The 20,252-nt window shown below is 41.4% G+C and overlaps 2 protein-coding genes and 1 long non-coding RNA gene across 7 annotated transcripts in view; 1 reads left to right on the top strand and 2 right to left on the bottom strand.

Annotated features, from left to right (window-relative positions):
- The window catches only part of fndc5a (fibronectin type III domain containing 5a), a 22,015-nt gene extending 16,838 nt beyond the window's left edge, over window positions 1-5,177 (top strand). Inside the window, exons 4-6 of one of the 3 annotated variants that reach the window (XR_007191906.1) lie at window positions 1,634-1,723; window positions 2,097-2,286; window positions 2,957-5,177. Coding sequence is in view for 2 of the 3 variants with exons in the window: in XM_048228731.1 (XP_048084688.1) it covers window positions 1,634-1,723; window positions 2,097-2,225; window positions 2,957-3,036 (299 nt within the window). In the remaining variant the exon portion in view is untranslated. The remainder of the gene's footprint in view (window positions 1-1,633; window positions 1,724-2,096; window positions 2,287-2,956) is intronic. The other 2 variants (XM_048228731.1, XM_048228730.1) reach the window with 2 other exon arrangements.
- A 9,236-nt stretch (window positions 5,178-14,413) lies between these two features.
- On the bottom strand, window positions 14,414-18,042 carry LOC125284267 (ubiquitin thioesterase otulin-like). Its single transcript, XM_048228150.1, has 8 exons — window positions 17,678-18,042; window positions 17,160-17,459; window positions 16,968-17,041; window positions 16,774-16,877; window positions 16,515-16,658; window positions 15,329-15,460; window positions 14,892-15,161; window positions 14,414-14,733 (listed from the first exon to the last, which is right to left on the bottom strand). Exons 1-8 carry the CDS (start codon window positions 17,929-17,931, stop codon window positions 14,515-14,517), a joined length of 1,497 nt encoding a protein of 498 aa, XP_048084107.1. The 5' UTR covers window positions 17,932-18,042; the 3' UTR covers window positions 14,414-14,514.
- A 1-nt stretch (window position 18,043) lies between these two features.
- Window positions 18,044-18,970, bottom strand: LOC125284268. 3 transcript variants are annotated; one of them, XR_007191850.1, is made up of 3 exons: window positions 18,632-18,970; window positions 18,280-18,520; window positions 18,044-18,106 (listed from the first exon to the last, which is right to left on the bottom strand). It is a non-coding gene; the product is annotated as an uncharacterized LOC125284268 (long non-coding RNA). The 3 variants fall into 3 exon arrangements; XR_007191849.1 differs by having other exon boundaries at window positions 18,706-18,969; XR_007191848.1 differs by having other exon boundaries at window positions 18,718-18,968.
- Between the last annotated feature and the right edge of the window lie 1,282 nt (window positions 18,971-20,252).

Genomic DNA, 20,252 nt, shown 5'->3' with positions numbered 1-20,252 from the left:
TGGCTGCTGTCTATGCCTGGTTTAGGGTGGGTGTCATGACAACTCAAGAACTCTTGTCAGTTCCTCTCTTCTTCCTGTCTACCTTTGTGTTGTTGCCGTTCCTCCTCTAAACAAGTTTTCTGTGAGATCAAAGAAAAGGAGAGGCAGATGGGATGGGAAGAGCGAGGGGAAGAATCATCAGACGGAGCCAACAGATAAAAGAGAAAGATGTGGAAATGATGAGGAAATGAAGGGTCTGAGAGCAAGGCATGACACACATACAGTACATGAGCACACACACACATACACACACACACACACACACACAAACGCACACACACACAAACGCACACACACACACATGCAGACTCACACACAAGGGGCTTAGTACAATGATGCTGACAGCAGCTCCTGGATCTTGTCAAATGTGTAAAAGAAATGCCTGTGAGATACACACAAGAACGTGCATGCAGGCAAACACAAAGGCAAGCAAGCCAAGAAACACACACAGACACACACACACAGAGAAAGAGAGAGAGAGACAGGCACACGCACACACATACACACACACACACACACACACACACACACACACAGAGGGAGACACACACACACACACACACACACACACACACACACACACAGAGGGAGACACACACATACACACACACACATTCAAAGTTAACAAAGTAGAGAAATAAAGGAAACAACTCAAAATGTACAAGAAGATCAAAAGTTTTGAAATCTACCATAGATGAGGTTTCAGCCTCTTTGGGTTAGGCGGTTGAAATCTTCTGATAAAGATACTTTGTCCCTGATGAGAAACTATGCACAGCTGCAAGTTGCCTACCCATAAACAGAGCATTTTAGATCCAATTAATGACAGCAAGAGTAATGTGAGCCAATGTGTATTTGACTATAGAGTCATTTTACTGTAGAAAATACAATTTGTTAATCTAATGCTGGCCACCCTCGGCTTCATTAAATTTCACAATTCTACCTTACACGCCACAACAGCCCACTAACACTTCAATAATTGAACTGTGCAGTAGTCCGTGAAACCCATGCATACATTCATGGAGGCTGCCGCACAGTTTTGGCTTTGAGGATATTAATGATAGTCATGGACTTTCATTGAACACTCCCAGTTCAATCGATTCAACCCTGGGCCACTGACTCCCTCCCCGACGCCCCAGTCTCTCCCTGCAAACCCCTGGTGGACAGAATCCTGTCCAGTGGCAGCTCTGGCTCCGCACTTCAGCATTCACAGCACACACTCTCCCCTCTCCGCCTCTCTGACAGCAAGCACACACGGGCTAATTGGGGTGTTTGCCGTTTCCCCCTGTAAAAAAGCACTGACAACCCCCGAGTCGGATTAATTGTGGAAGCCGCACACGCCGTCGTGTTCCCTGGCCTCCAATTCACACGGAATCTTGAAAAAAGCAGACATCAGAACGCGCCGCACTGATTGAAGTGAAGGGGCTACAACACAGGGGAGCGGGAGGAGGAATTGAGAAATCAGTCTCCCAAATGGAGAGAGTCAAAGGCTGATGATCTCATTTTATAATCAGAGTTCAGCAAGTTCACAGGCCTCCATTTTCATTTGTGGCTACAGCTATGTGTAGTGATGTATATTTCACTTGTACTTCCACAGACGAGGTTACCATGGAGGAGGTGGGACAAGCCAATCAGCTGAGGGCAGGGGAGATCATCATCATCGTAGTTGTACTCATTATGTGGGCAGGTAAGGGATGGTTCCAAAGTTTGCCTACTGCTGATTGTATGAATAACTTAACAGTGCATTGTTTCCACTGCAGGGGACATACAGGAATTCATTAAACTTATTAAATGTTGGTTTAAGGGGTTCTGAAGTTTTTGAAGTTTTTCAAAGTATTTCAAAGGACAGTCCTTTTTGATCTACTTTCTTTATACATTAATGCAGCCCCCACCCACAGCCACAGAGTACTAAATATTGACGAAATACAGACATTTTTATGCTGCATCTACCTTCTCTTACCAGCTCGGGGAAACCTAGAGGTGATTTATATGAGATTACATTTTAAGTGGTTGCTGGTATATTCTGATATCATTTCTCCTTTTCCCCCCACTGCTTTCAGGTGTGATCGCTCTCTTTTGCCGTCAGTATGATATAATCAAAGACAACGAGCCCAACAACAACAAAGACAAAGCCAAGACCTCCTCCGAGTGTAGTACCCCTGAACACCCCTCAGGGGGGCTGTTGCGCAGTAAGGTATAACCCTGCTCCCCTTCTACTACACTCCAAGGCCCCCCGATGACACTGGGCAGGTGAATTGTCCCGATGATCGACTCCACTTAGCCTCACGCAAACGCCCTGCTCCTGCTTCCCAATGGCTCATGCGAAACACCCCCCACCTCATGACATCACCAGATCCATGAGGCCATTCCTCCTTTATTGTATGCAAATGACCTTGGGGGAATCATCCAGTCAGTGAAGAACATAGGCATCCTATTATATATATATATATATATATAGTACAATACACCTCATGAGATAAACTCATTGGCTTGATTTCGGCCTTTACAACCCTTTACCAGGTGTGTACACACATTTCTTTAAAAAACATGAATTGGCAACATAATTAAAACTCTTTCAAGCCAAACCCAGTGATAGGGTGATTGTTTAAGTTCCATTGTCTCCAATACAGTATCAGTTGATTCAGATCAGTTGTACAGCAAATACTGAAGTTTCTTCATTAATGTTTTCAATGTAAATGCAAAAAACCCATTGAATTCCCATGAGTCATGTCCTCTGTGGTTCTCTGTCTCATACTGTCTATCTTTGACATTCACCCATCCTTTTCACTCTGTCTTGTCTTCCACCATTCCTGCTGCTAAACTCACACATTTCACAGTAAAGTAATCAGTGTGCTGTTGACACGACCCCCATGTCCCTTCTCTCGTTCATGAATATCTTTGCTGTTCCTTCCTTTCCCAGTTCCCCAACAACAACTGCAACAACAACAAGAGGACGCCATCTGTGCACATCATCGAGGTGTGACGGTCCCCATCTCCTAACCGAAGGACTTCAAAGGAGTCTCCCGAACTTGGATCGTATGGCTCTCCTCCCTACACAGACCTTGCTCCTGATGTGCCAGGCACTCTGGGAGCTGGCTCTGCCTTCGCTCCTGTCAGCTGTGTCTGGGGTTTGAATGTGAGCCAAGGACAGCTCCTCAGGGACTGGCCACCATGGGCCAGCGGCAAGCAGAGGGGGACACAATGGTGGGTGGGGCAGACGCCCAGGGACCCTCTCTCTCTCTCTCGGTTGCAGAAGCGAGGAGATAAGGCCCCCCATCTTCTGATGAACATGTCCACAGAGCTGGAGATTAGTTGGGGCGACAGAGACGCTTTTCTTTCTCGGCTCCTTATCGATGTGCACCCAGCCCCTTCTTGAGCCGTGGGTGAGGAGAGAAGACGGCGGCCAGATGGCCTCTAGGTCCTTCTCTTCTCTCCTCCACGCCCTGGGTCTTTGGTTCTTCTGTAAAGATTTCTTACCGCTGTGCATCTTAACCGTTTCAGTGCAGGTTTATCTCTCACACCGCACATTTGCAAAACTGAGCATGTTTCAACTACACTTCATCTTCCGAAACACAAAGCCGCAAACCAGCATTTTTCAAACTCGACAGCAACTCCCGAACATGTTTGCATCTCTGGTTGCCTCCTGCTCCGATTTCTGTCCTCAGCAATTTGCCATTTATTTGTTTCCCTGTTGTTTACGACACAGAACTGGCTGTGTATTTTAATTTAGAGGCCCCTTAGCCCCCATGTATCATCACTGTTTTGAGGTTGATAAATTGATAGAGAGAGGAGGGGATAAAGTCAGATCTGTAGAGAAAATCGGCCAAGCATCTGGACCAGGGCCAGGCATGCTAGAGCATCTGCACCAGTCTCAGTGATTGGTAGGACTTCAGGGAGGCATCTGTGGCTGATCGCTCTCCTTTCCTCTCTCCCGCCTGCCTCGCAGGATAGATGACTATTCCCTAAAGAACGCAGGGCTAAATTTGGAACGGTTGATAGTTACCTGCTGAGGACCCAGGCTGGATCAAAGCATGCCTCGGTGAAAACTCTCATGGTCGCTCTTTCTCTGACTGATGGGGTGTTATGATCTTTGGTTTGTATTCATAACAACCTTTGAACATTAATTATATCAAACTGTTGAACTCGACAGGTAATAAGCGGCTTTTTATTCAGGATGAAATTACATTAGTCATAATTTATACACCTTTGATGTACATTACTTTAATCATAGAAACATTATACTGGATTTATATTTGTGTGTCATGTTTAATGAAAACATTTTTTTTTTTGTCTTTGATTAATACTTTTGAAGTTTGTGGGTATTTGGAAAGCCTCTTTCTCTTTGACTTCAAAAGAGACACTTCACACATATAGAGGACACATTTCCAAATGTTTCAGACATCTATTTCAGATATATCAGTTAACGTTTGCCAGGAAGAAACATTTAAAGGCAACTTCAGCGTGCCACCACAGCATGAACAAAGAATGTATAATAAATATTAAGATGTTATTTGATGATGAAAAACTTGTTTTTAGAAACACTGCTATCATTGAATCAAACAAATATCTTTTGTCTTTTGGATCTAAAAGGGAAACTGACCCTGTCTCCTTGAAAGGGCTCAAAAAAATCTCACGTTAGCAATAATTATCAGGGCAGTATAGAGTGTAGTCAAAGTCGCAAAATGTAAACCACTTGAAAAGTTTGATGGTAAAATGGGGGTGCAAATCATTGCCCCCCACAATTTGGTTGTGTTAGTAGTTTGAGGTTTTTAAACAATAATATATTCCAATGAAGGTTTATTGTGAGCATTTTAAACAGCTCTTGGTTGTTCCTAAATGGCTTCCAACAAGGAAGGGCTTCTGTCAAGCAAAAGAAAAAAAAGAAAACACTTTTGTAAAAAAAAAAACAAGTGAAGAATGGTGTATGTTAAAACATCATTCAGGACTGAGCTTGGTCTACACCAACCTGTGGACGGTTCAAGGAGTAAGTACAGACAGGATGAACCCTGAGAATTCTATCCACAGAGTCCCATTTGTTTTTTTATAAATGCAAATGCAGATATTGTGTTGCCTGCTGATAAGTCATTTACTAGAGCTGGTCCTGATTCTGTGATTTGATCTTGAACTGATGTGCTGGAATTTCTTGTGTTTTAATGGGGGGGGGGGGGGGGGGTGTTTTAAGTTGGCTCAGCCAACAGGGCAGGATTATTAATGGACATTGGAGTGGATCTCATGTATGTCACCACTGACCTCCTGTATGTCCTCATTTCTTCTTTAGCACAAGGAATAGACTGAAGGCGGGGAAAGGTCAAAGAGTTTAGGAACTGTTTTGAAAGGAAATAGTGAAAGGCATAATGTTGGGTTTTAATGCAGCACATTTACAGTACAAGGCTTACAGGCAGTGGTTACTGTTGTGTTTTCCTTTTAGTAGAGAAGAGTGCTGACGTATCGTATGTACTGTAGGTAATATGACTGTTTATAAAGCAAACTGTCTGCCCATGAGTATTGTATGTATAACATCCATTTGATTATCCGCTTATGATCATATATGTATCAATCTGATGCAATTTATAAAGCTTGCTCCTTATTAGAAAATAAAGACAAATGTCAAATAACTTCTGGCAGTGATTACCTGTTCTCTGTTCCCTCTAGCTACGAACAAAGAAGCACTCCACTAACAACAACACATTGCATTTATATTGTGCTTTTCAGGGCACCAAAAGTGTTTCACAGTGAAGGGGGGAACCTCACTAAGCACTAATGTGTAGCACCCACCTGGGTGATTCACGGCAGCCATTATGCACCAGTATTCTCATCACACACCAACTTGAGGTGTAGAGCCTGTAGGCCTGGCAAACAGACACTCTAGTAGCACTACAACCACAATGAAGTTAATATGAATTGTGAGATATTGGGAAAGATATTTAACCACATTTCCACATACCCAGAGTATTCCTTTATCACCCACCTTTCATCAAGGACCTAAATAGCAGTTACTGTATCTCTAGAATTCTCCAGAATTCAGATAACATGATATGACAAAATGATCATAAAGTGATTACATGAGCTTAAGTACTCTATTACTGTTCATATTCTCAGGTACAAGATAGCACTTCGATCCATTGTTGCATTGGAGGTGTTGCATTGGATTTTTGCAGCTGCTGCTGTATCGTTATAGCCAACACAAGCTTGCCCTCTAGTGGCTCCAAAGGGAGTTGCCACATTTCTGTGTTGCCCATAGTGACACATGACTTTGGTACCAGAGGCAAACAATCAGAAATAGACAGGCTACTCACATCCCCATTACAACCATAGACATAATATACATAGACGCCGCATTGGCTGCTGGAAACAAGAAATGCGGCCGCCATCTTGGACCGGTCATACTCCTCGTTGCGTTGCAGCAGAAGACACAAGATGACAGCACTGTGCAGCATGTTCCTTCTCAAATCGGCGGACCATACTCGGGGGATTTACTTTTCACAAGTAAGATTTAACATAACCATACTATTGGTTATATTTTGTGAATAGAAATATTACCAGAGAGCTGAGAAGGAGCAATCTTTGATATTACTGTATGAAAATCGTAGCCATCTAGCTAGGCTATGTTTACTCTGTGTTCACCCGGCTATGAACTGAGACTTGATAAGTCATATTCCATAACACTGACTTAGATTACAACTGACACAAGAAGGCTATTGTAAAAAATAAATCATACTAGATTTGGCGGTGAATTTTACACAAGTGGCACAGACTAGCCTATTGGGCAATCGCTAGCTGCTACTTGTAGCCTAAGTGTGTTGGTGGTAGCCTCACTATTTCCTGAATAAAGTAACTTTTCAATAGCTCAACTTCTTTATTTATCAAGTAGCTTAGCCAGACAAGCTACACTTTTCTTGTCATGTGAAATTAGCACAATTTAAAGTAGCTTCCTATGTAGTGAACTAGCCTACTGCTGTGTTTGTGTTAGGCTACTAATACATTTGACTGGGTGGTAGTTTTGTGTAGTGTTTTATTCATGGCAGAGTAACTGATAGTTTAGCTCACTAAAATTTCGAAGTAGCTTGCCCAACACTGTATTATTCACATGTCATTTACCCTAACAAGAATAAGATGCCTCTCAAATTCCTTTTCATTCATTTATTTATTATTTTGTATCTCTCCAGAACAACTGCCTTGTTCAAGAAGACTGTGAATGAACTGAACGGTCTCCTCACACCCCTGGAACTGAGGAAGGTGCAGCTCTTCATTGCAGTACTGCAGGGTATCTGCTACACTGTGACTGAATGTTTGATTTATGAGCTCCACCTTCATCACCTGCATTCGCCACTCTGTGTCCCATTTTCCCATCGTCTGGTTGACTCAGTCCTCTTTTATGGAGTTTACCCAGTTTACTATGCCATCTTATTTGCCCACCTGCTGTCTGAAGCACTTTTGTTCTAAGCCAAAGTGTACCCAAGCAATTTTAGCAAGGTGGGAACATACAAAATGACATGCACCAGTTGTGAAATCATAGAACCAACTGCATGGCGGTAACTCTGTCTCACTGAGCCTGTGAAGACACTCCCTGATTCTTTACTGATTGCAATGAACGGGTTGATCTTAGCAGTTTCTAAAATGTTTCTTAATTCCTTTTTTCATTTAATCTCTTCATTGGGTCTGGAACCTTTCTGTGAACTGTAAATAACAGATGCTGTTGATGAACCCATTGACACTGTACAAGTGACAAGTCACCTTTTTGTCTTGAATTGATGAACTGTTACACTTACTATGCCAAACCAATGTCTGTTTTTTAAGGATCGGAAACAAACCTACAAACTTGCACTTTACAATATTTATGGAACTTGTCTAACAAATGCTGTTGATATTGAACCCAGTTACTCCATTTCCTTTATGCCACACCAATGTCTGTTCATCACTTTATTTTTGATGGCACTGAACTGAAAATGTTAATGGATTTTTTTCTGTAAATTTAACTCATTAAAACTTAGTTATGTTCCCAGTTTTTATATTGGATGTCATCACTTTATAATATATCATATATATCAGAATATTCTATTACTGTTAAGCCCACTATGAATATTAAAATACACACAACCATGTTTCCTGTATCATACAGCTTTTCTACTGGGAGGTTTACAACTTATTCTGAGTCAATTTACCCAAGTTTGTCACTAAACCACGTAGGCCTACTTGGAATACCCCTCAGATGTCTGAATGGCACTGATCTCACTTAAATGTTTATGGAACCTTTCTGTAGACTGTGAATAATGCTGTTGATGGAACTTTTCTGTCAACTGTGAACTATATTTAACTCATTAAACTTGTATCAAACTAGTTTAGTCTATGCTGTCAAACATGGATTATGTTCCCAGTTTTGATATCGGACGTCAGGTCACTTTATATCATATCTCAGAATATTCTATTACTGTTAAACCCACTATGAATATTAAAATACGCTAAATCATGTGCCCTGTATCATAGCTACATGTATGACCTTTGCAGCAAAAAAACCGCGTGAGAATCTGTTCGGTATTCAGTGAGATATGATTAATTAAGTGCGCTGACAGCTCATCTCACCGGCCAAACAGATTACACTGAGTGGAGTGGATGACCGGTCCAAGATGGCGGCTCCAAATCTCGTCAGCGCTAGTAAGGAGTAGCGGTCGATGCGGCGTCTATGTATCTTATGTCTATGATTACAACGACCTTTACTTACACGTCCCAGCTAAAGTGACCACATCTCCGGTGCTCTCTCCTGCAAGAGACACACGCAGAGCTGTGCTGTACGTGTGCTGCAGTAGTGTCACCTTGATCCCCACGTGTTAATTCTCATCCAGTGAGCTACAGTAATTGTAACTGCTTCGTGATGTTATGATAATGCACACATAGCACTTGTCCTGTATGCTTGACAAGTTATCCATCATACGAAGGCTTTCTACTACTGGTCTCAAAAAACCCGTTAGCAGTCATGGAACAAAGGGGAGAGCTTTATTCCAAGAGATATTTACAATAAGAAGTAAATTGCCACCTTCTGGAAGTTCTTAGATATGACCATAAGAATAAGATAATTTGGTGTCTGTGCGAGTGCAGCTTAGTGCAATACTCACTCCAACCTACTATCAGTCTGTTAATATCTGACAAAACAAAAATCATTCAAACTGCAGTAACTTAGTGCTACTGTAGCTTTTAAAGTAGGCTATGTCCAGCTTTCCCGGGTGCGCAACTGAAGCGCTCCGCTCGCGTCGCATGATTTTTTTTTTTTTAAGAAGACTGGTTATTTAGCCGTTTGTAGGATTATGTGATTTACTTGTACTAGCCTATCACGTCACATCGATATTTAAAAGAGCTGCCTAGTTTACTAATACATCATGCAAATGTCAGAGGTGGAAAGTAACGAAATACATTTACTCACGTTGAGTAGTTTTTCTGTGTATTTTGTATTTTTTAAGTAGCCTAGTTTATAAAATCGGTATTTTATTTGATTACTTGATCGGTATTTTACTTGATTACTTTTTGAGTGAAGTATTGTACTTCGCTACATCAAAAATCCCATCCATTACTTGAGTAAAAAAAAAAGTTAAGACTAACGAAAACAGAAAGGGAGAGAAAAAAATCGCGCCCTAAACCACTAGCCTAGTTATAATGATCAGCATGTAGCCTACAACAGGACATGAATCAAGCTGACGCCATGCAGTCTTTCTAAAAGTGATGGAGATGGAGCTGGATCACGATATGCATCAGATTAGCCTAACCTATAAAAGTGTATTTTCCGCTATAATGGGTTGTCTCAGTTCGTTTTAGCACCAATGATTGCGGAGATATTCAAGCAAACACCATGGGATTTCGTGTTTTGACGTTTGTGCTCACCTTTCTTTGGAAAGAAGTTTATTAGCTGTTGTTTTCCCTCATTTTTGATGTCTCTCTTTTTCCTGTTTTGGCCTTTGTTTTTAGTAACCTGACTTGGCTTTCTTGGGGAAAGACATTGCACCAGCTGCACAACAATTAGCGGTCCACTACTAGCGATACTCAACTAAATAAACAAAAGATAGACTACCTTGAATCGTTCAGGCGGACTAAACCATTTAGCTCTTTAGCAAGGGAGAGTGAGAGTGACCTTAGACAGTTTTCACTATGTTTTGTATACAAAATCCAGTCAGTCAAACTTTACATTTCGTCTGACATTCATTTTTACATTTAATTTGGAAGTTAAAATATGCAGGTAAAATAAATATATGGTGGAAATGAGTATTGAACGCTTTTTTTTCTTTTTTTTTCAGTAATTAGCCTAAACCTCCAGTGAGTCTATTCGAAATTTTCACCACACATTATATTAACACACATATAAAAAATCCAAACATAAGAGTTTTGTGTATTGAAGTGGAATGACACAGGAAAAAAGTATTGAACGTGCCTACTGAAATTTCTTCAATACTTGTGGAAAAGCCTTTGTTTGTAAAGACAGCTTTAAGACATTTCCTGTATGACAAAACTTATTAGTCGCAGTATCAGGTGTGATTTTGGTCCATTGTTCTAAACAGATTCCAGGGGTCCCTCTTCTGAATCCTGATCTTTAGTTCCAGATTACTTCCAGAACTGTTTAATTGAATTTAATTGAATTGGCTGCCTTCAAGTCTTTCTGGAGCTTTCTCCGAGTGGTCCTTGGCTCTTGGAATTGACTATCCTTCTGACTCCCTGGTCAGAAATATTGCGAGGAGATCCTGTGCCCTGTGCCGGTTGATGATGCAGAGATGTTCCTTCCACTTGGAGATAATGGCTCCCATGCTGCTTACTGGAAGATTCTGAAGTTTTGAAATGCATCTGTAACCAGTTTCATTGATATGTTTTGCAACAATAAGGTTGCAAAGGTCATGAGAGCTTTTTGCTTTTATCCATCATGAAATGTTTCTTGTGTGACACCTTGGTAATGAAAAACCTTTTTATAGCCCATCAATATGTAAGCTACTAACCAAGCTTATATTAATTTATGCAGATAGAAAGGATAACTACTCTCTAACTACTTACAGATTCCAGCTCGTTCCTTCCCTTTCCCTTGCCTTAGTGCTTTTTTTCTTAGCGTGTTCAATACTTTTTTCCCTGTGTAATTCCACTTCATTACACATGACTCTACTATGGAGTTGTTTGGATTTTTTATGTGTGGATTACCTGAGTTATTACTAATGCCTGATGAAAATGTTGTGCCCCCTGTATTCCACTTTTCAAGGGGCCCTCTCCTCCATTGCCCTATACTTCCTACTTTCCCCTAGTTCGGACCCTTTAATCTGCTGAACCTTCTGCTCGTATCCAAATAAAAAAAAACTCTCTGCAACTCAACATTGGCCTGCCTGCCTCAGCTGCCTGTGAGGGGCTTTTCAGTTGTGTTGGATTACTGTTCACTGCAAAGCGACCCAAGGATGAGTGCAACTAACTTTGAAAATCAACTACTGCTCAAACTTAGAACTTAAAGGAGGTGATTTTTCACATAGATCTCAATTTCTCAACATCCTTATCAGGCAAGTACCTTCACTCGCCGGCCATATTGCAACACTTTTTGGGCACTTATCGTGCATCTATTTCGGCAGAAATGCGTGTGCGTAAGGCTTCATGACACCAATCTTGCTCCAGCAGCGAGATCACAACAGATGATTGGCACGATGTCTTCACAGCACACCACATGATTGGCTCAATGTATTTTATAACACACCACATGATTGGCTCAACGTATTCACATGTCAACGTTTTGCCGCAGAAGGGTTGTGATATGTGTAGACAACTGCCATATTGGCGTTACAAACTAACCCCATGCATTACTATGGAGGATTTTTTAAGTGCTGTATCTCCTCATTATAAAGTCTCTGGTAAAACTGGTTGTTCTGGTACCCACCCTCCCTCCCCCAAAAAAGTAACTAAGTAACTTTTACTTAAAGTACATTTTAAATGAACTACTTTTTACTTTTACTTGAGTACATTTTCAGATCGGTATTTTAACTTGTACTTGAGTAATATTTTATCAAGGTATTGGTACTTTTACTTGAGTACAATATTTTCATATTTTTCCACCTCTGGCAAATGTTATCTTGTTACAATTGCAATAGTGTCTTATTATCCCATGTTAGGTTGGCCACTGTCACATTACACTCAAATAAAACATTAAGTGCATGCACTTACAAATGTAGCCTATATGTCATTGTTTTCTACGTATTTTTCATTGTTTTAAATGGAGAACAGTCATGACGTGAAAAAACAGTGAACTAAGAGGGATGGGAAGAATGCACCCAGGAAGCAGTCTGAAGCCTGACTTTATCCCACAAAGAGCACATGATCCAGTCTGGAATATCAAGATGTTGGCATCCACAGAGGTGAGTAACAAACTCCATAAACTACTTCACATGTGGACTGTGTGAGCAATCCATATTTACCTACAAGGAAAACAAACTGATATACAACATACTGTATGGACAAAGTCTTTGCGTCTCTTTTCCAAAACCTGCCTCCCATGGCATGTGCACAACTGATGGCTTTATTTTGTCTCATTACACAGGTTGTTAGCCTGTCCATCAGCAATTTAGATTACCGTAGATAAACCCATGACCATCTGTCACACATTTTCCCTTTCTTTCTCCACATTTCAATGGTCAGCAATGTGCCAGTACCAATGGGCAAGGATTGAAGGCAAGCCTAGAATCGACTTTGTAAGCTCTGTGCCTGTACAAGCCAAACCAAAAGAACAAACTTTGTCATTCTTTATTTTTCTGTTACTGTAAACACTCATTAATTCACAGAGGTGTTAAAGCTTGTTAAAATGAGTACACTGCAGGACTGTTTAAATATGAAAGAACTCATGTAACGTGAAGATTTAGTATATGATAATTATTAAGAACAACCAAGACAACATCTGATTGGGGGATGTGTTCTTTCTTTTATTGTGTTCAATTGACTTACTGTAAGAATATTTAAAAATCTGTAATATTGTTATGATTCCATCTGTTCACAGAAGTATTTTTGAAAAAGCTAATGTGTGAAATTGTTAATGGTAAAGAATAATAAAACATTGTTATTACATTGACTTGTGTCATTGAATTTATTATGTAATTAATTAATATTGAATTATTTTACTGGAAAGTTGCGGTATAGTATTATTTACCGTAAAATAAAACTAAAGTAAGGGCATCAAACAGTACACTAATATTGCGGTAAGGGCATCATACTGTACATTAGAGTTGTGGTAAGGGTATACTGTACACTAAAGTGGCTGTAAGGGTATCATATTGGAAAACAAATCTACCCCCATCCTACATTAGAAATCTCAATCACCACCACTGCAGCTCCCGGGTCCCTTAGATCCTGTAGCTTATGTGTCCTGCATGTTCCACCTCACTCAGGCGGAGAGGTGATAGAGCTTTTGCTGTGGCTGCGCCACGCCTATGAAATCAGCTGCCACCTTCCATCAGAGATGCTCTCTCTATTATAGTTTTAAATCTAGGCTCAAAACACACCTTTTACCTGGCTTTTCCTGCCCTTTTATGATTGTTATATCTGTATTCATGTATTGTCCTTTTCTGTAACTTAACCACAATCTGTTTATTGCACTATATACGGCACTTTGGTCAGTGTAAACTGTATTTTAAATGTGCTTTATGAATTAATGAAAAAATGACTTATTTACTTAAGAATCTACATGCCAGTGCATATCACGACTCATTTGCAGAGGCTACACACAGGCCTTGGCACATGGTCCTTTATAAAAGGGTGAGCTCTCACTGTTACTTTGTGATAATGTAATAGGAAAACTTAAGGCACGTTAAATGACTGTGTCAACAGAACAGAACAGAACAGCACAGACTTCAGTGTTCAGCATAGCAGCAGCCTGATGGCCTGGTTCTGATGTATCGGGCTAAAATGATAAGGCTGTGTGTGGGATGTATGTGTGTGTGAAAGGCCAGCTGGATGATCATGGTCTCTGCATGTACCATATGTCAGCATGAAGATGAGGTTGATCACACATGAGTGGTGGGCGTATAAAAGAAAGCGCCAGCATCAGGAAGACTCTAAGATCACCATCATGATCTGACTGCTGCAGCTGGTCACTTTCTCTGCTCTAGGTGAGAGAGTTGGACACCTGACCACCTGACATGTCACCCAAGTCATTTAGTTTACTGAGCTGATGTTTATTGACAGTGTGTACTGTATGTATCCACATATGATACGACTATATGATAGGACTTTTTGTCAGACGTGCATTTTTTGAATTTCCCCTTGGGGATCAATAAAGTATCTATCTATCTATCTATCTATGCCATGCTCATAGATCTCCGTTTCTCGAGGTCACCTTCCAAAGGAAATCTTCCAGACAAAGAATCCACAATACAGTCGCAAATATAATGCTGAGAAAATAATGTATTGAAGTAACATGAATGGTGTAAAATAGTATCCTGAATTGGCCATGATTGGACCTTGGTCACTTGGGTCAACAATCAATCAGTGAGGTCCTCTGGAAAGGTCCTCCTGAGGACAGGCGGGTTCGCCAACTGCCACGTTATAATGTCGGCCATCCTCGGTTACCAGGCAGACAGAGGGCCAGTCCTGAATGTGATCATCCGGGTAATGAGTGATAATGAAGTCCGCCATGTTGGCCATGTAAAGGCGGTAAACCTTGATGGTGTGGTGCAGTGTGTAACCCAGGAGACACATCTCCACCTATAACACAGAAATGAAGACAACAGCCAACAACAGTAGGCTATATCACAACAGACTTTGATACACCTTCTCATCTGGCAGTCAATGGGACAACAACAACAATAAAAAACAACAACAACAACAACCACCACATCAAAAGTCTCCCTGAGCCTTTTCACCTGCTCCATGCCTCCACTGAAGCCAACCTGGCTCAGGTGGTTGGCCAGGAACGTGCGCGGGCACGAGGAGGTGTAGCGGGAGAATAGCAGCCAGCAGAAGATTGGCACGTCTTTGCCCCTCTCCATGGCGGCGTGCAATTCCACGGCACAGGCTAGCATCAGGAGCTTGAGTGCCTCCATGACACCAAACTCGTCTTCTCCGCCTTGGAAGAGCTGCTCACACACACGTCTGCGACCCTCGAGCCCAGGAGAGGCTGCCGCCGCATGCCACTATACAGAAACGCAAACATCAACACACACACAGAATCTCAGTTACCCCAACGTGTGCATTACAATAATGACTGATATGGAAAAATGAAATGTCAACAAAGTTTAACGTATTACTTTAGGTAATACAATATCCAACCACTGTGATAATATGCAAATGAGAGTTGTACCCATTTCCGGAGAAGGCTCAGATAGTGTCTCATAAGATCCACATCATCTTTGATCCCACTTGTCTGCTTGCAAACGTCAGGAAACAACCAGCCTTTAATCAGACCGTAACGAGTCTCAAGCTCATCAGGGATCTAGGAAAATGACAAAATTCAAGTGAAATGTTTGATATGTTAAAGGGCCTGAGCAAACACTGCTCCACTATAATAGAAACATGATGCAGTTAACATTTTTTATTTCTTTATTTCTGTTTAAGAAGGAAGACAGTTCATTCTGAATGAGACTCTGTTATCTCTCCTAACGATGTACAGCTAGTAACTAGGGCTATCAATCGATTAAAAAAATTAATCTAATTAATTACATACTCTGTGATTAATTAATCTAAATTAATCGCATATATAATTTTTGCTGTGAATGTATTTTAAATATTTAAATTCAAATAAATCATTGAATAATCAGCATTAGTGACATTAAAGTTCAAAAACTCTTTTATTATTTTTTTTAATAATGGGCATAATAATCTATGATATGACCTAATATGCTGAGGAAATTTCAAAATATTTAAAGGTATTTCACAGATATAAATAAAAATTGAATAATCAACACTATTTCTTTGCATTTAGCAGCATTAGTGACATTAAAGTTCAAAAACTCTTTTATTATTTTTTTTAATAATGGGCATAATAATCTATGATATGACCTAATATGCTGAGGAAATAAATTCAAAAGTGCTTTGGGAAGAAGTTGTTTTTCACATACAAGGTATTTCAGGCCACAGATATAACCTAGGGGACACAATGAAAATAAATTAACACTCCCCTCAATGTCAACACTATTTCTTTGCATTTATGTGCGACTTTAGAGTTGATGAACTCCGGTGATATGCAAATTCCTTGTTGTTGCAGAAGACTTTATTTTAATCAACACTTTATTTTTTATCAACACCATCAGACCGTTTTTTAAAAGTAAATGTTCCAATCAATGATCTAGGACATTTTCTTCTCTCTCCTTCATTTTACAGTCTAATGGTTACTGACTACAACGGCTCGGGGTCAAAGGTCATACGGAATCGATTAATCTGCGTTATTTTTTTTAATCAGTTATTTTTTTCTCAAATTAATTAATCGAAATGAATCAGTTATTTTGACAGCCTACTAGTAACCCCTAGGGTAGAGAAGATGGGCATACCAATAAGAAACTCTCCCGCTGGAGCCAGTCAGGAAGTTGGGCAGAGCTCATCAGTGTCTGGTACAGGGAGGCTCGCAGGGCACAGTAGTTGTCTTCCCTTACCCGCCGGACGAATCCAAAGCTCTGGGAGAGCACAGCGTAGCCCTGGAGGAAAGTGCACACAGAGGGATAGAGTGAAAAAAGATTAGTGGCAGGCTGGGCAGGTGCTCTTGTTCACCTTGTCAAGAGAGAAAATACACATGCAATATGTACGACATACGTTTCTAATGATTATGCTTTCGGTGGTCTGCTCTTTCCATTCCCTCTCGCTGTGAATTAAAATGCCAACGGGCGGCTCAAAGCTGCATCGGTCCTGTTCTGGAACTGTATTGAAAGGAGTACAAGGAGATTTTTTACTGGCAATGTACATGCCATGATAGAATATCAATACAGCAATCATTTAGAGTTATTCACCAGTCATTTCCATGACACTTTGCCTCGCCAGCTCTTCCTCAATCTCCTCCTCACTATAATAGAGATCTTCGCCACTGTAGGGAGAGAGGTTGGATGCTCTAGGTTAAATGTCTTAATTGCTGTTTAATGACTGACTTGATCCAAAACTCTCTCATTCATTTCCTATGGTAAATGGTTATGCAACTGACATACCAAGTAAACCAAGCCTCACTCCCATCTGACACTGGGCTCCACCTGCCAGCACTTCCAGGTCTCTCATCCTGGAGATTTACAGCCAGCCCTCCGTCAGTGGAACCAGTTGAGCTCACCACAACCTTCTGAAGTTCAGCAAGTTCAGCAAGCAACTTTGGAAGGGGTACACTCTTTGCCTTCACGCCTTGCTTTTTCTGGGATCTCTTCGGAGTATCTAGCCCCTCCAACAGGTTGCCCAGTGAAGACTTAGTGCTCAGGCCAAACACCACATCTTGGGCAGCAGAGGCTGCAGCACAGCCTCTGTACATAAATAGACAGAAAATGAATGTTGAGATTAAGGAATCTAATTTATTAAAAACCTACCAACATAAACTCATCATTATGCAATTCCCAAATGTCTTTGCTAGAGGAGGCCCCATTAAGATGTTTCTTTAAGCTGTGTGTTTGAACTAAACCCAATGTATTATATACAACAGTTCTATTATGGAACTGAGACAATCATACTTTTCCTGACTCACCTTGCACAAGCATCAGTGGGAACAGAGTTGAGATCAAGGCCACTAACGGGTGGCTGTCCCTCCATGCTGATCGAGTGACCACTATCACTCCTATGCTGCGAGATAGCCTCAGCAAGCTTAGCATTTATGAAGGGGAAACCTGTGCCAAGCATGGCGGAGGTGAGCAGCCGCTCATCCTCACTGCTATGCAGAGGGACATCCTGTTCATCATCCAGGGCTTTGGAGGAGTCTAGCAGTGACTGGTGTCCACACATGTCCAGATGGGCATCAATCTCACTGACCAGAGAAAACCCCTTTGGAGCCTTATTCACCACGCCCTCAGCCGAGGGATTCTGAACCAGCCGGTCCTCCAGCTTTACAGCTGGTAGTGGCAGGCCTGGTTTTGACTGGCCAGTGCCCTCGTCATTAGTGAGCAATGGTGAGTCAGAGCTGCAAAGTAGGATATAGTGTGATAATTATCAGGATTTGGAAGGAAATGCAGGTATGACAGCTGATCCTTGATTTTATCCTCATCCAAGTCTTTTAAGTAGACTTTTAACACTTTTAATACAGATGGCCATACATTCTGAAAAGCATAGGCATAGAATTGTTCTCTATCTTACCTATCTGCCCTGGTAGCGCCTACTGAACCACCCTCCAATGTTTTTACAGAGGTCTGCTGGGTCTGAATGTCCTCATGCAACCGCTGCCCCTCCTCCTGATCCTCCCGGCGGTCCCGAGGATTTGGACGAAAACAACAACTCACCGTGTTCCCCATGTCCTGGGACCTGGCTGGGGGCTCAGCTCAGGTGCTCAGGCAGGGAATGGAGCCCTTGATGGCATCCACAATGTGAACCTGTGTAACTGGGAGAGATTAAATTGGGTTCATGAGATGCAAGTGCAATATGAGTTTAGAAACTAAATTTCAGCTCTCGGCTGTTTCCTTCCAAGAACTAGCTGAAAATAAACACATACTATGTAGTTAATTGATTAATACACTACAGGGCGCTCCAGCCTTTTTCGCTTGCACGCACACACGCAGGATTCACCATTGTGCCTACCCCCTGAAGCTTGCGAAGATATTTCAGTAGATTCTCTTTCCGACAAGTAGACGCTGAACAGTGCTTGACACTTGTGGGGTTCAGAGGAAATGGTAATGTTCTGGTGAACATTTCAGTTACGTTAGGTCCATAGGGGCTCATCATAAAGGCGACCGAATGTTGACCGTCTATGACGTAGAAGTCAAACGTTTGCGTAAGTCAGGTCTGCCTCAGAAGTAGGCTAGGCCAGAGCGGTAGATAAAACAGATTATAGATTTCTCTCTATGGTTCTGGGCTAGGCCAGTAGGCCTATGTCTCAGGTTTTTGAATGTCTGTCTTCTGCTTACTGAGTCGCCCCATCACTAATAAACATTAGGCCTACCAGTTCATAGACTACGCATATTTTACTGCCATACTAATAATGAACTTTAAACGACGCAGCCCTGGCCCTGGTTAGGCCATAGGCTACTTGATAAAAACGGTCATATTCCATTATCACACATTATAAAAACGGCTTCGGAAGTGAGGCGCAATTGCGACAAAGTAGGTTATGTGTATGTGTGCCTGTTTCTTTTTTAAATGTGACCAGGGGTATTAATCATTTGCTTCATGATCTGCAGCGTTAACGTCACGTCTGACTAATTTTGTCGCCGTTGCGAGTTTGTGTCGCTTTGTAAATGGTTTGCCAGTCAACCTACCTTTAACTGTAGGCCTAATAAAAAACTACTTAGCCTACCCTAGTCATTTTCTCTTCATGGTCTATTTACTATCGTGGTTCCTTCCGAAAAACATAGAGCAGACAGGAAGATGTTGGAATAATGTCAATTGTCAGGCAACCTATTCACGATTTGAAGGCCTACTAGAAAATTGCCGAGATTTAGGTTAGCCTCTCTCTCCCAACGACTAAAGAGCACTTCACCGTCGTCAATGATGGAGATGTCCGTTTTCACAAATGAAATCTTGAAGGTAGAACGATTTAAAGATTAAATACACTAAGTTGCAAATCATCACATAGGCCTACGGTTTTTAGTTACATTTTACACAGCATCGCGGGCCTCTTGCTTCCACACTTCCTCATCCTCGATTCTATGTCCATATTCCGGTCCTCTTCTGCGCACTGTTAGACTTACTGTAGGGGAGCGCGGGGCACAAAGTAACGCGGGGTTAAATGTAACACGGACTTTTTCCCTAGTTGCAGGGGGTTGATCGAGGCATGCTATTGGTCAGTTAATCACATTACTATGAGACGGTGTTCCACACATTTTCAGTCAGTATGGACGTGTTTCCACGGAGATCTGCAGCAAAACGCCTTTTGAAGACATCAACGTAAATGTTTAGGTGGTACTTGTCTTTCCATTACGAAGTTGTGGGTGCAGCTCACTGACTCCAATCTTGTATCATCTTAATAACCGTCTTGTAGGCTAAAAATGAACACCGTTTTGAAACATGTAGCCAACTCATAGCAGGAGCTAGCTTATCTTATACTATGACAAACGTGACCCAGCGGGGTTAGTTGTAACGCGCTGTTACAACTAAGCCACTCATACTGTACAATG

Source organism: Alosa alosa, chromosome 19 (genome assembly GCF_017589495.1).
Source record: "Alosa alosa isolate M-15738 ecotype Scorff River chromosome 19, AALO_Geno_1.1, whole genome shotgun sequence".
In the NCBI taxonomy this organism is placed as follows: Eukaryota; Metazoa; Chordata; class Actinopteri; order Clupeiformes; family Clupeidae; genus Alosa; species Alosa alosa.
This window is presented reverse-complemented; position numbering and strand designations above follow the sequence as displayed.

Bases quoted from the DNA above. Each gene is read 5' to 3' on its own strand.
- LOC125284267 (XM_048228150.1), bottom strand. From the start codon at position 17,931: ATGTGTGGACACCAGTCACTGCTAGACTCCTCCAAAGCCCTGGATGAT. The intron at 16,659-16,773 runs GTATGTCGTACA...ACTTTCCTCCAG, and splicing joins AAAGCATAATCATTAGAAAC to GGCTACGCTGTGCTCTCCCA. The intron at 15,461-16,514 runs GTATGCCCATCT...TCATTTTCCTAG, and splicing joins AGCGGGAGAGTTTCTTATTG to ATCCCTGATGAGCTTGAGAC.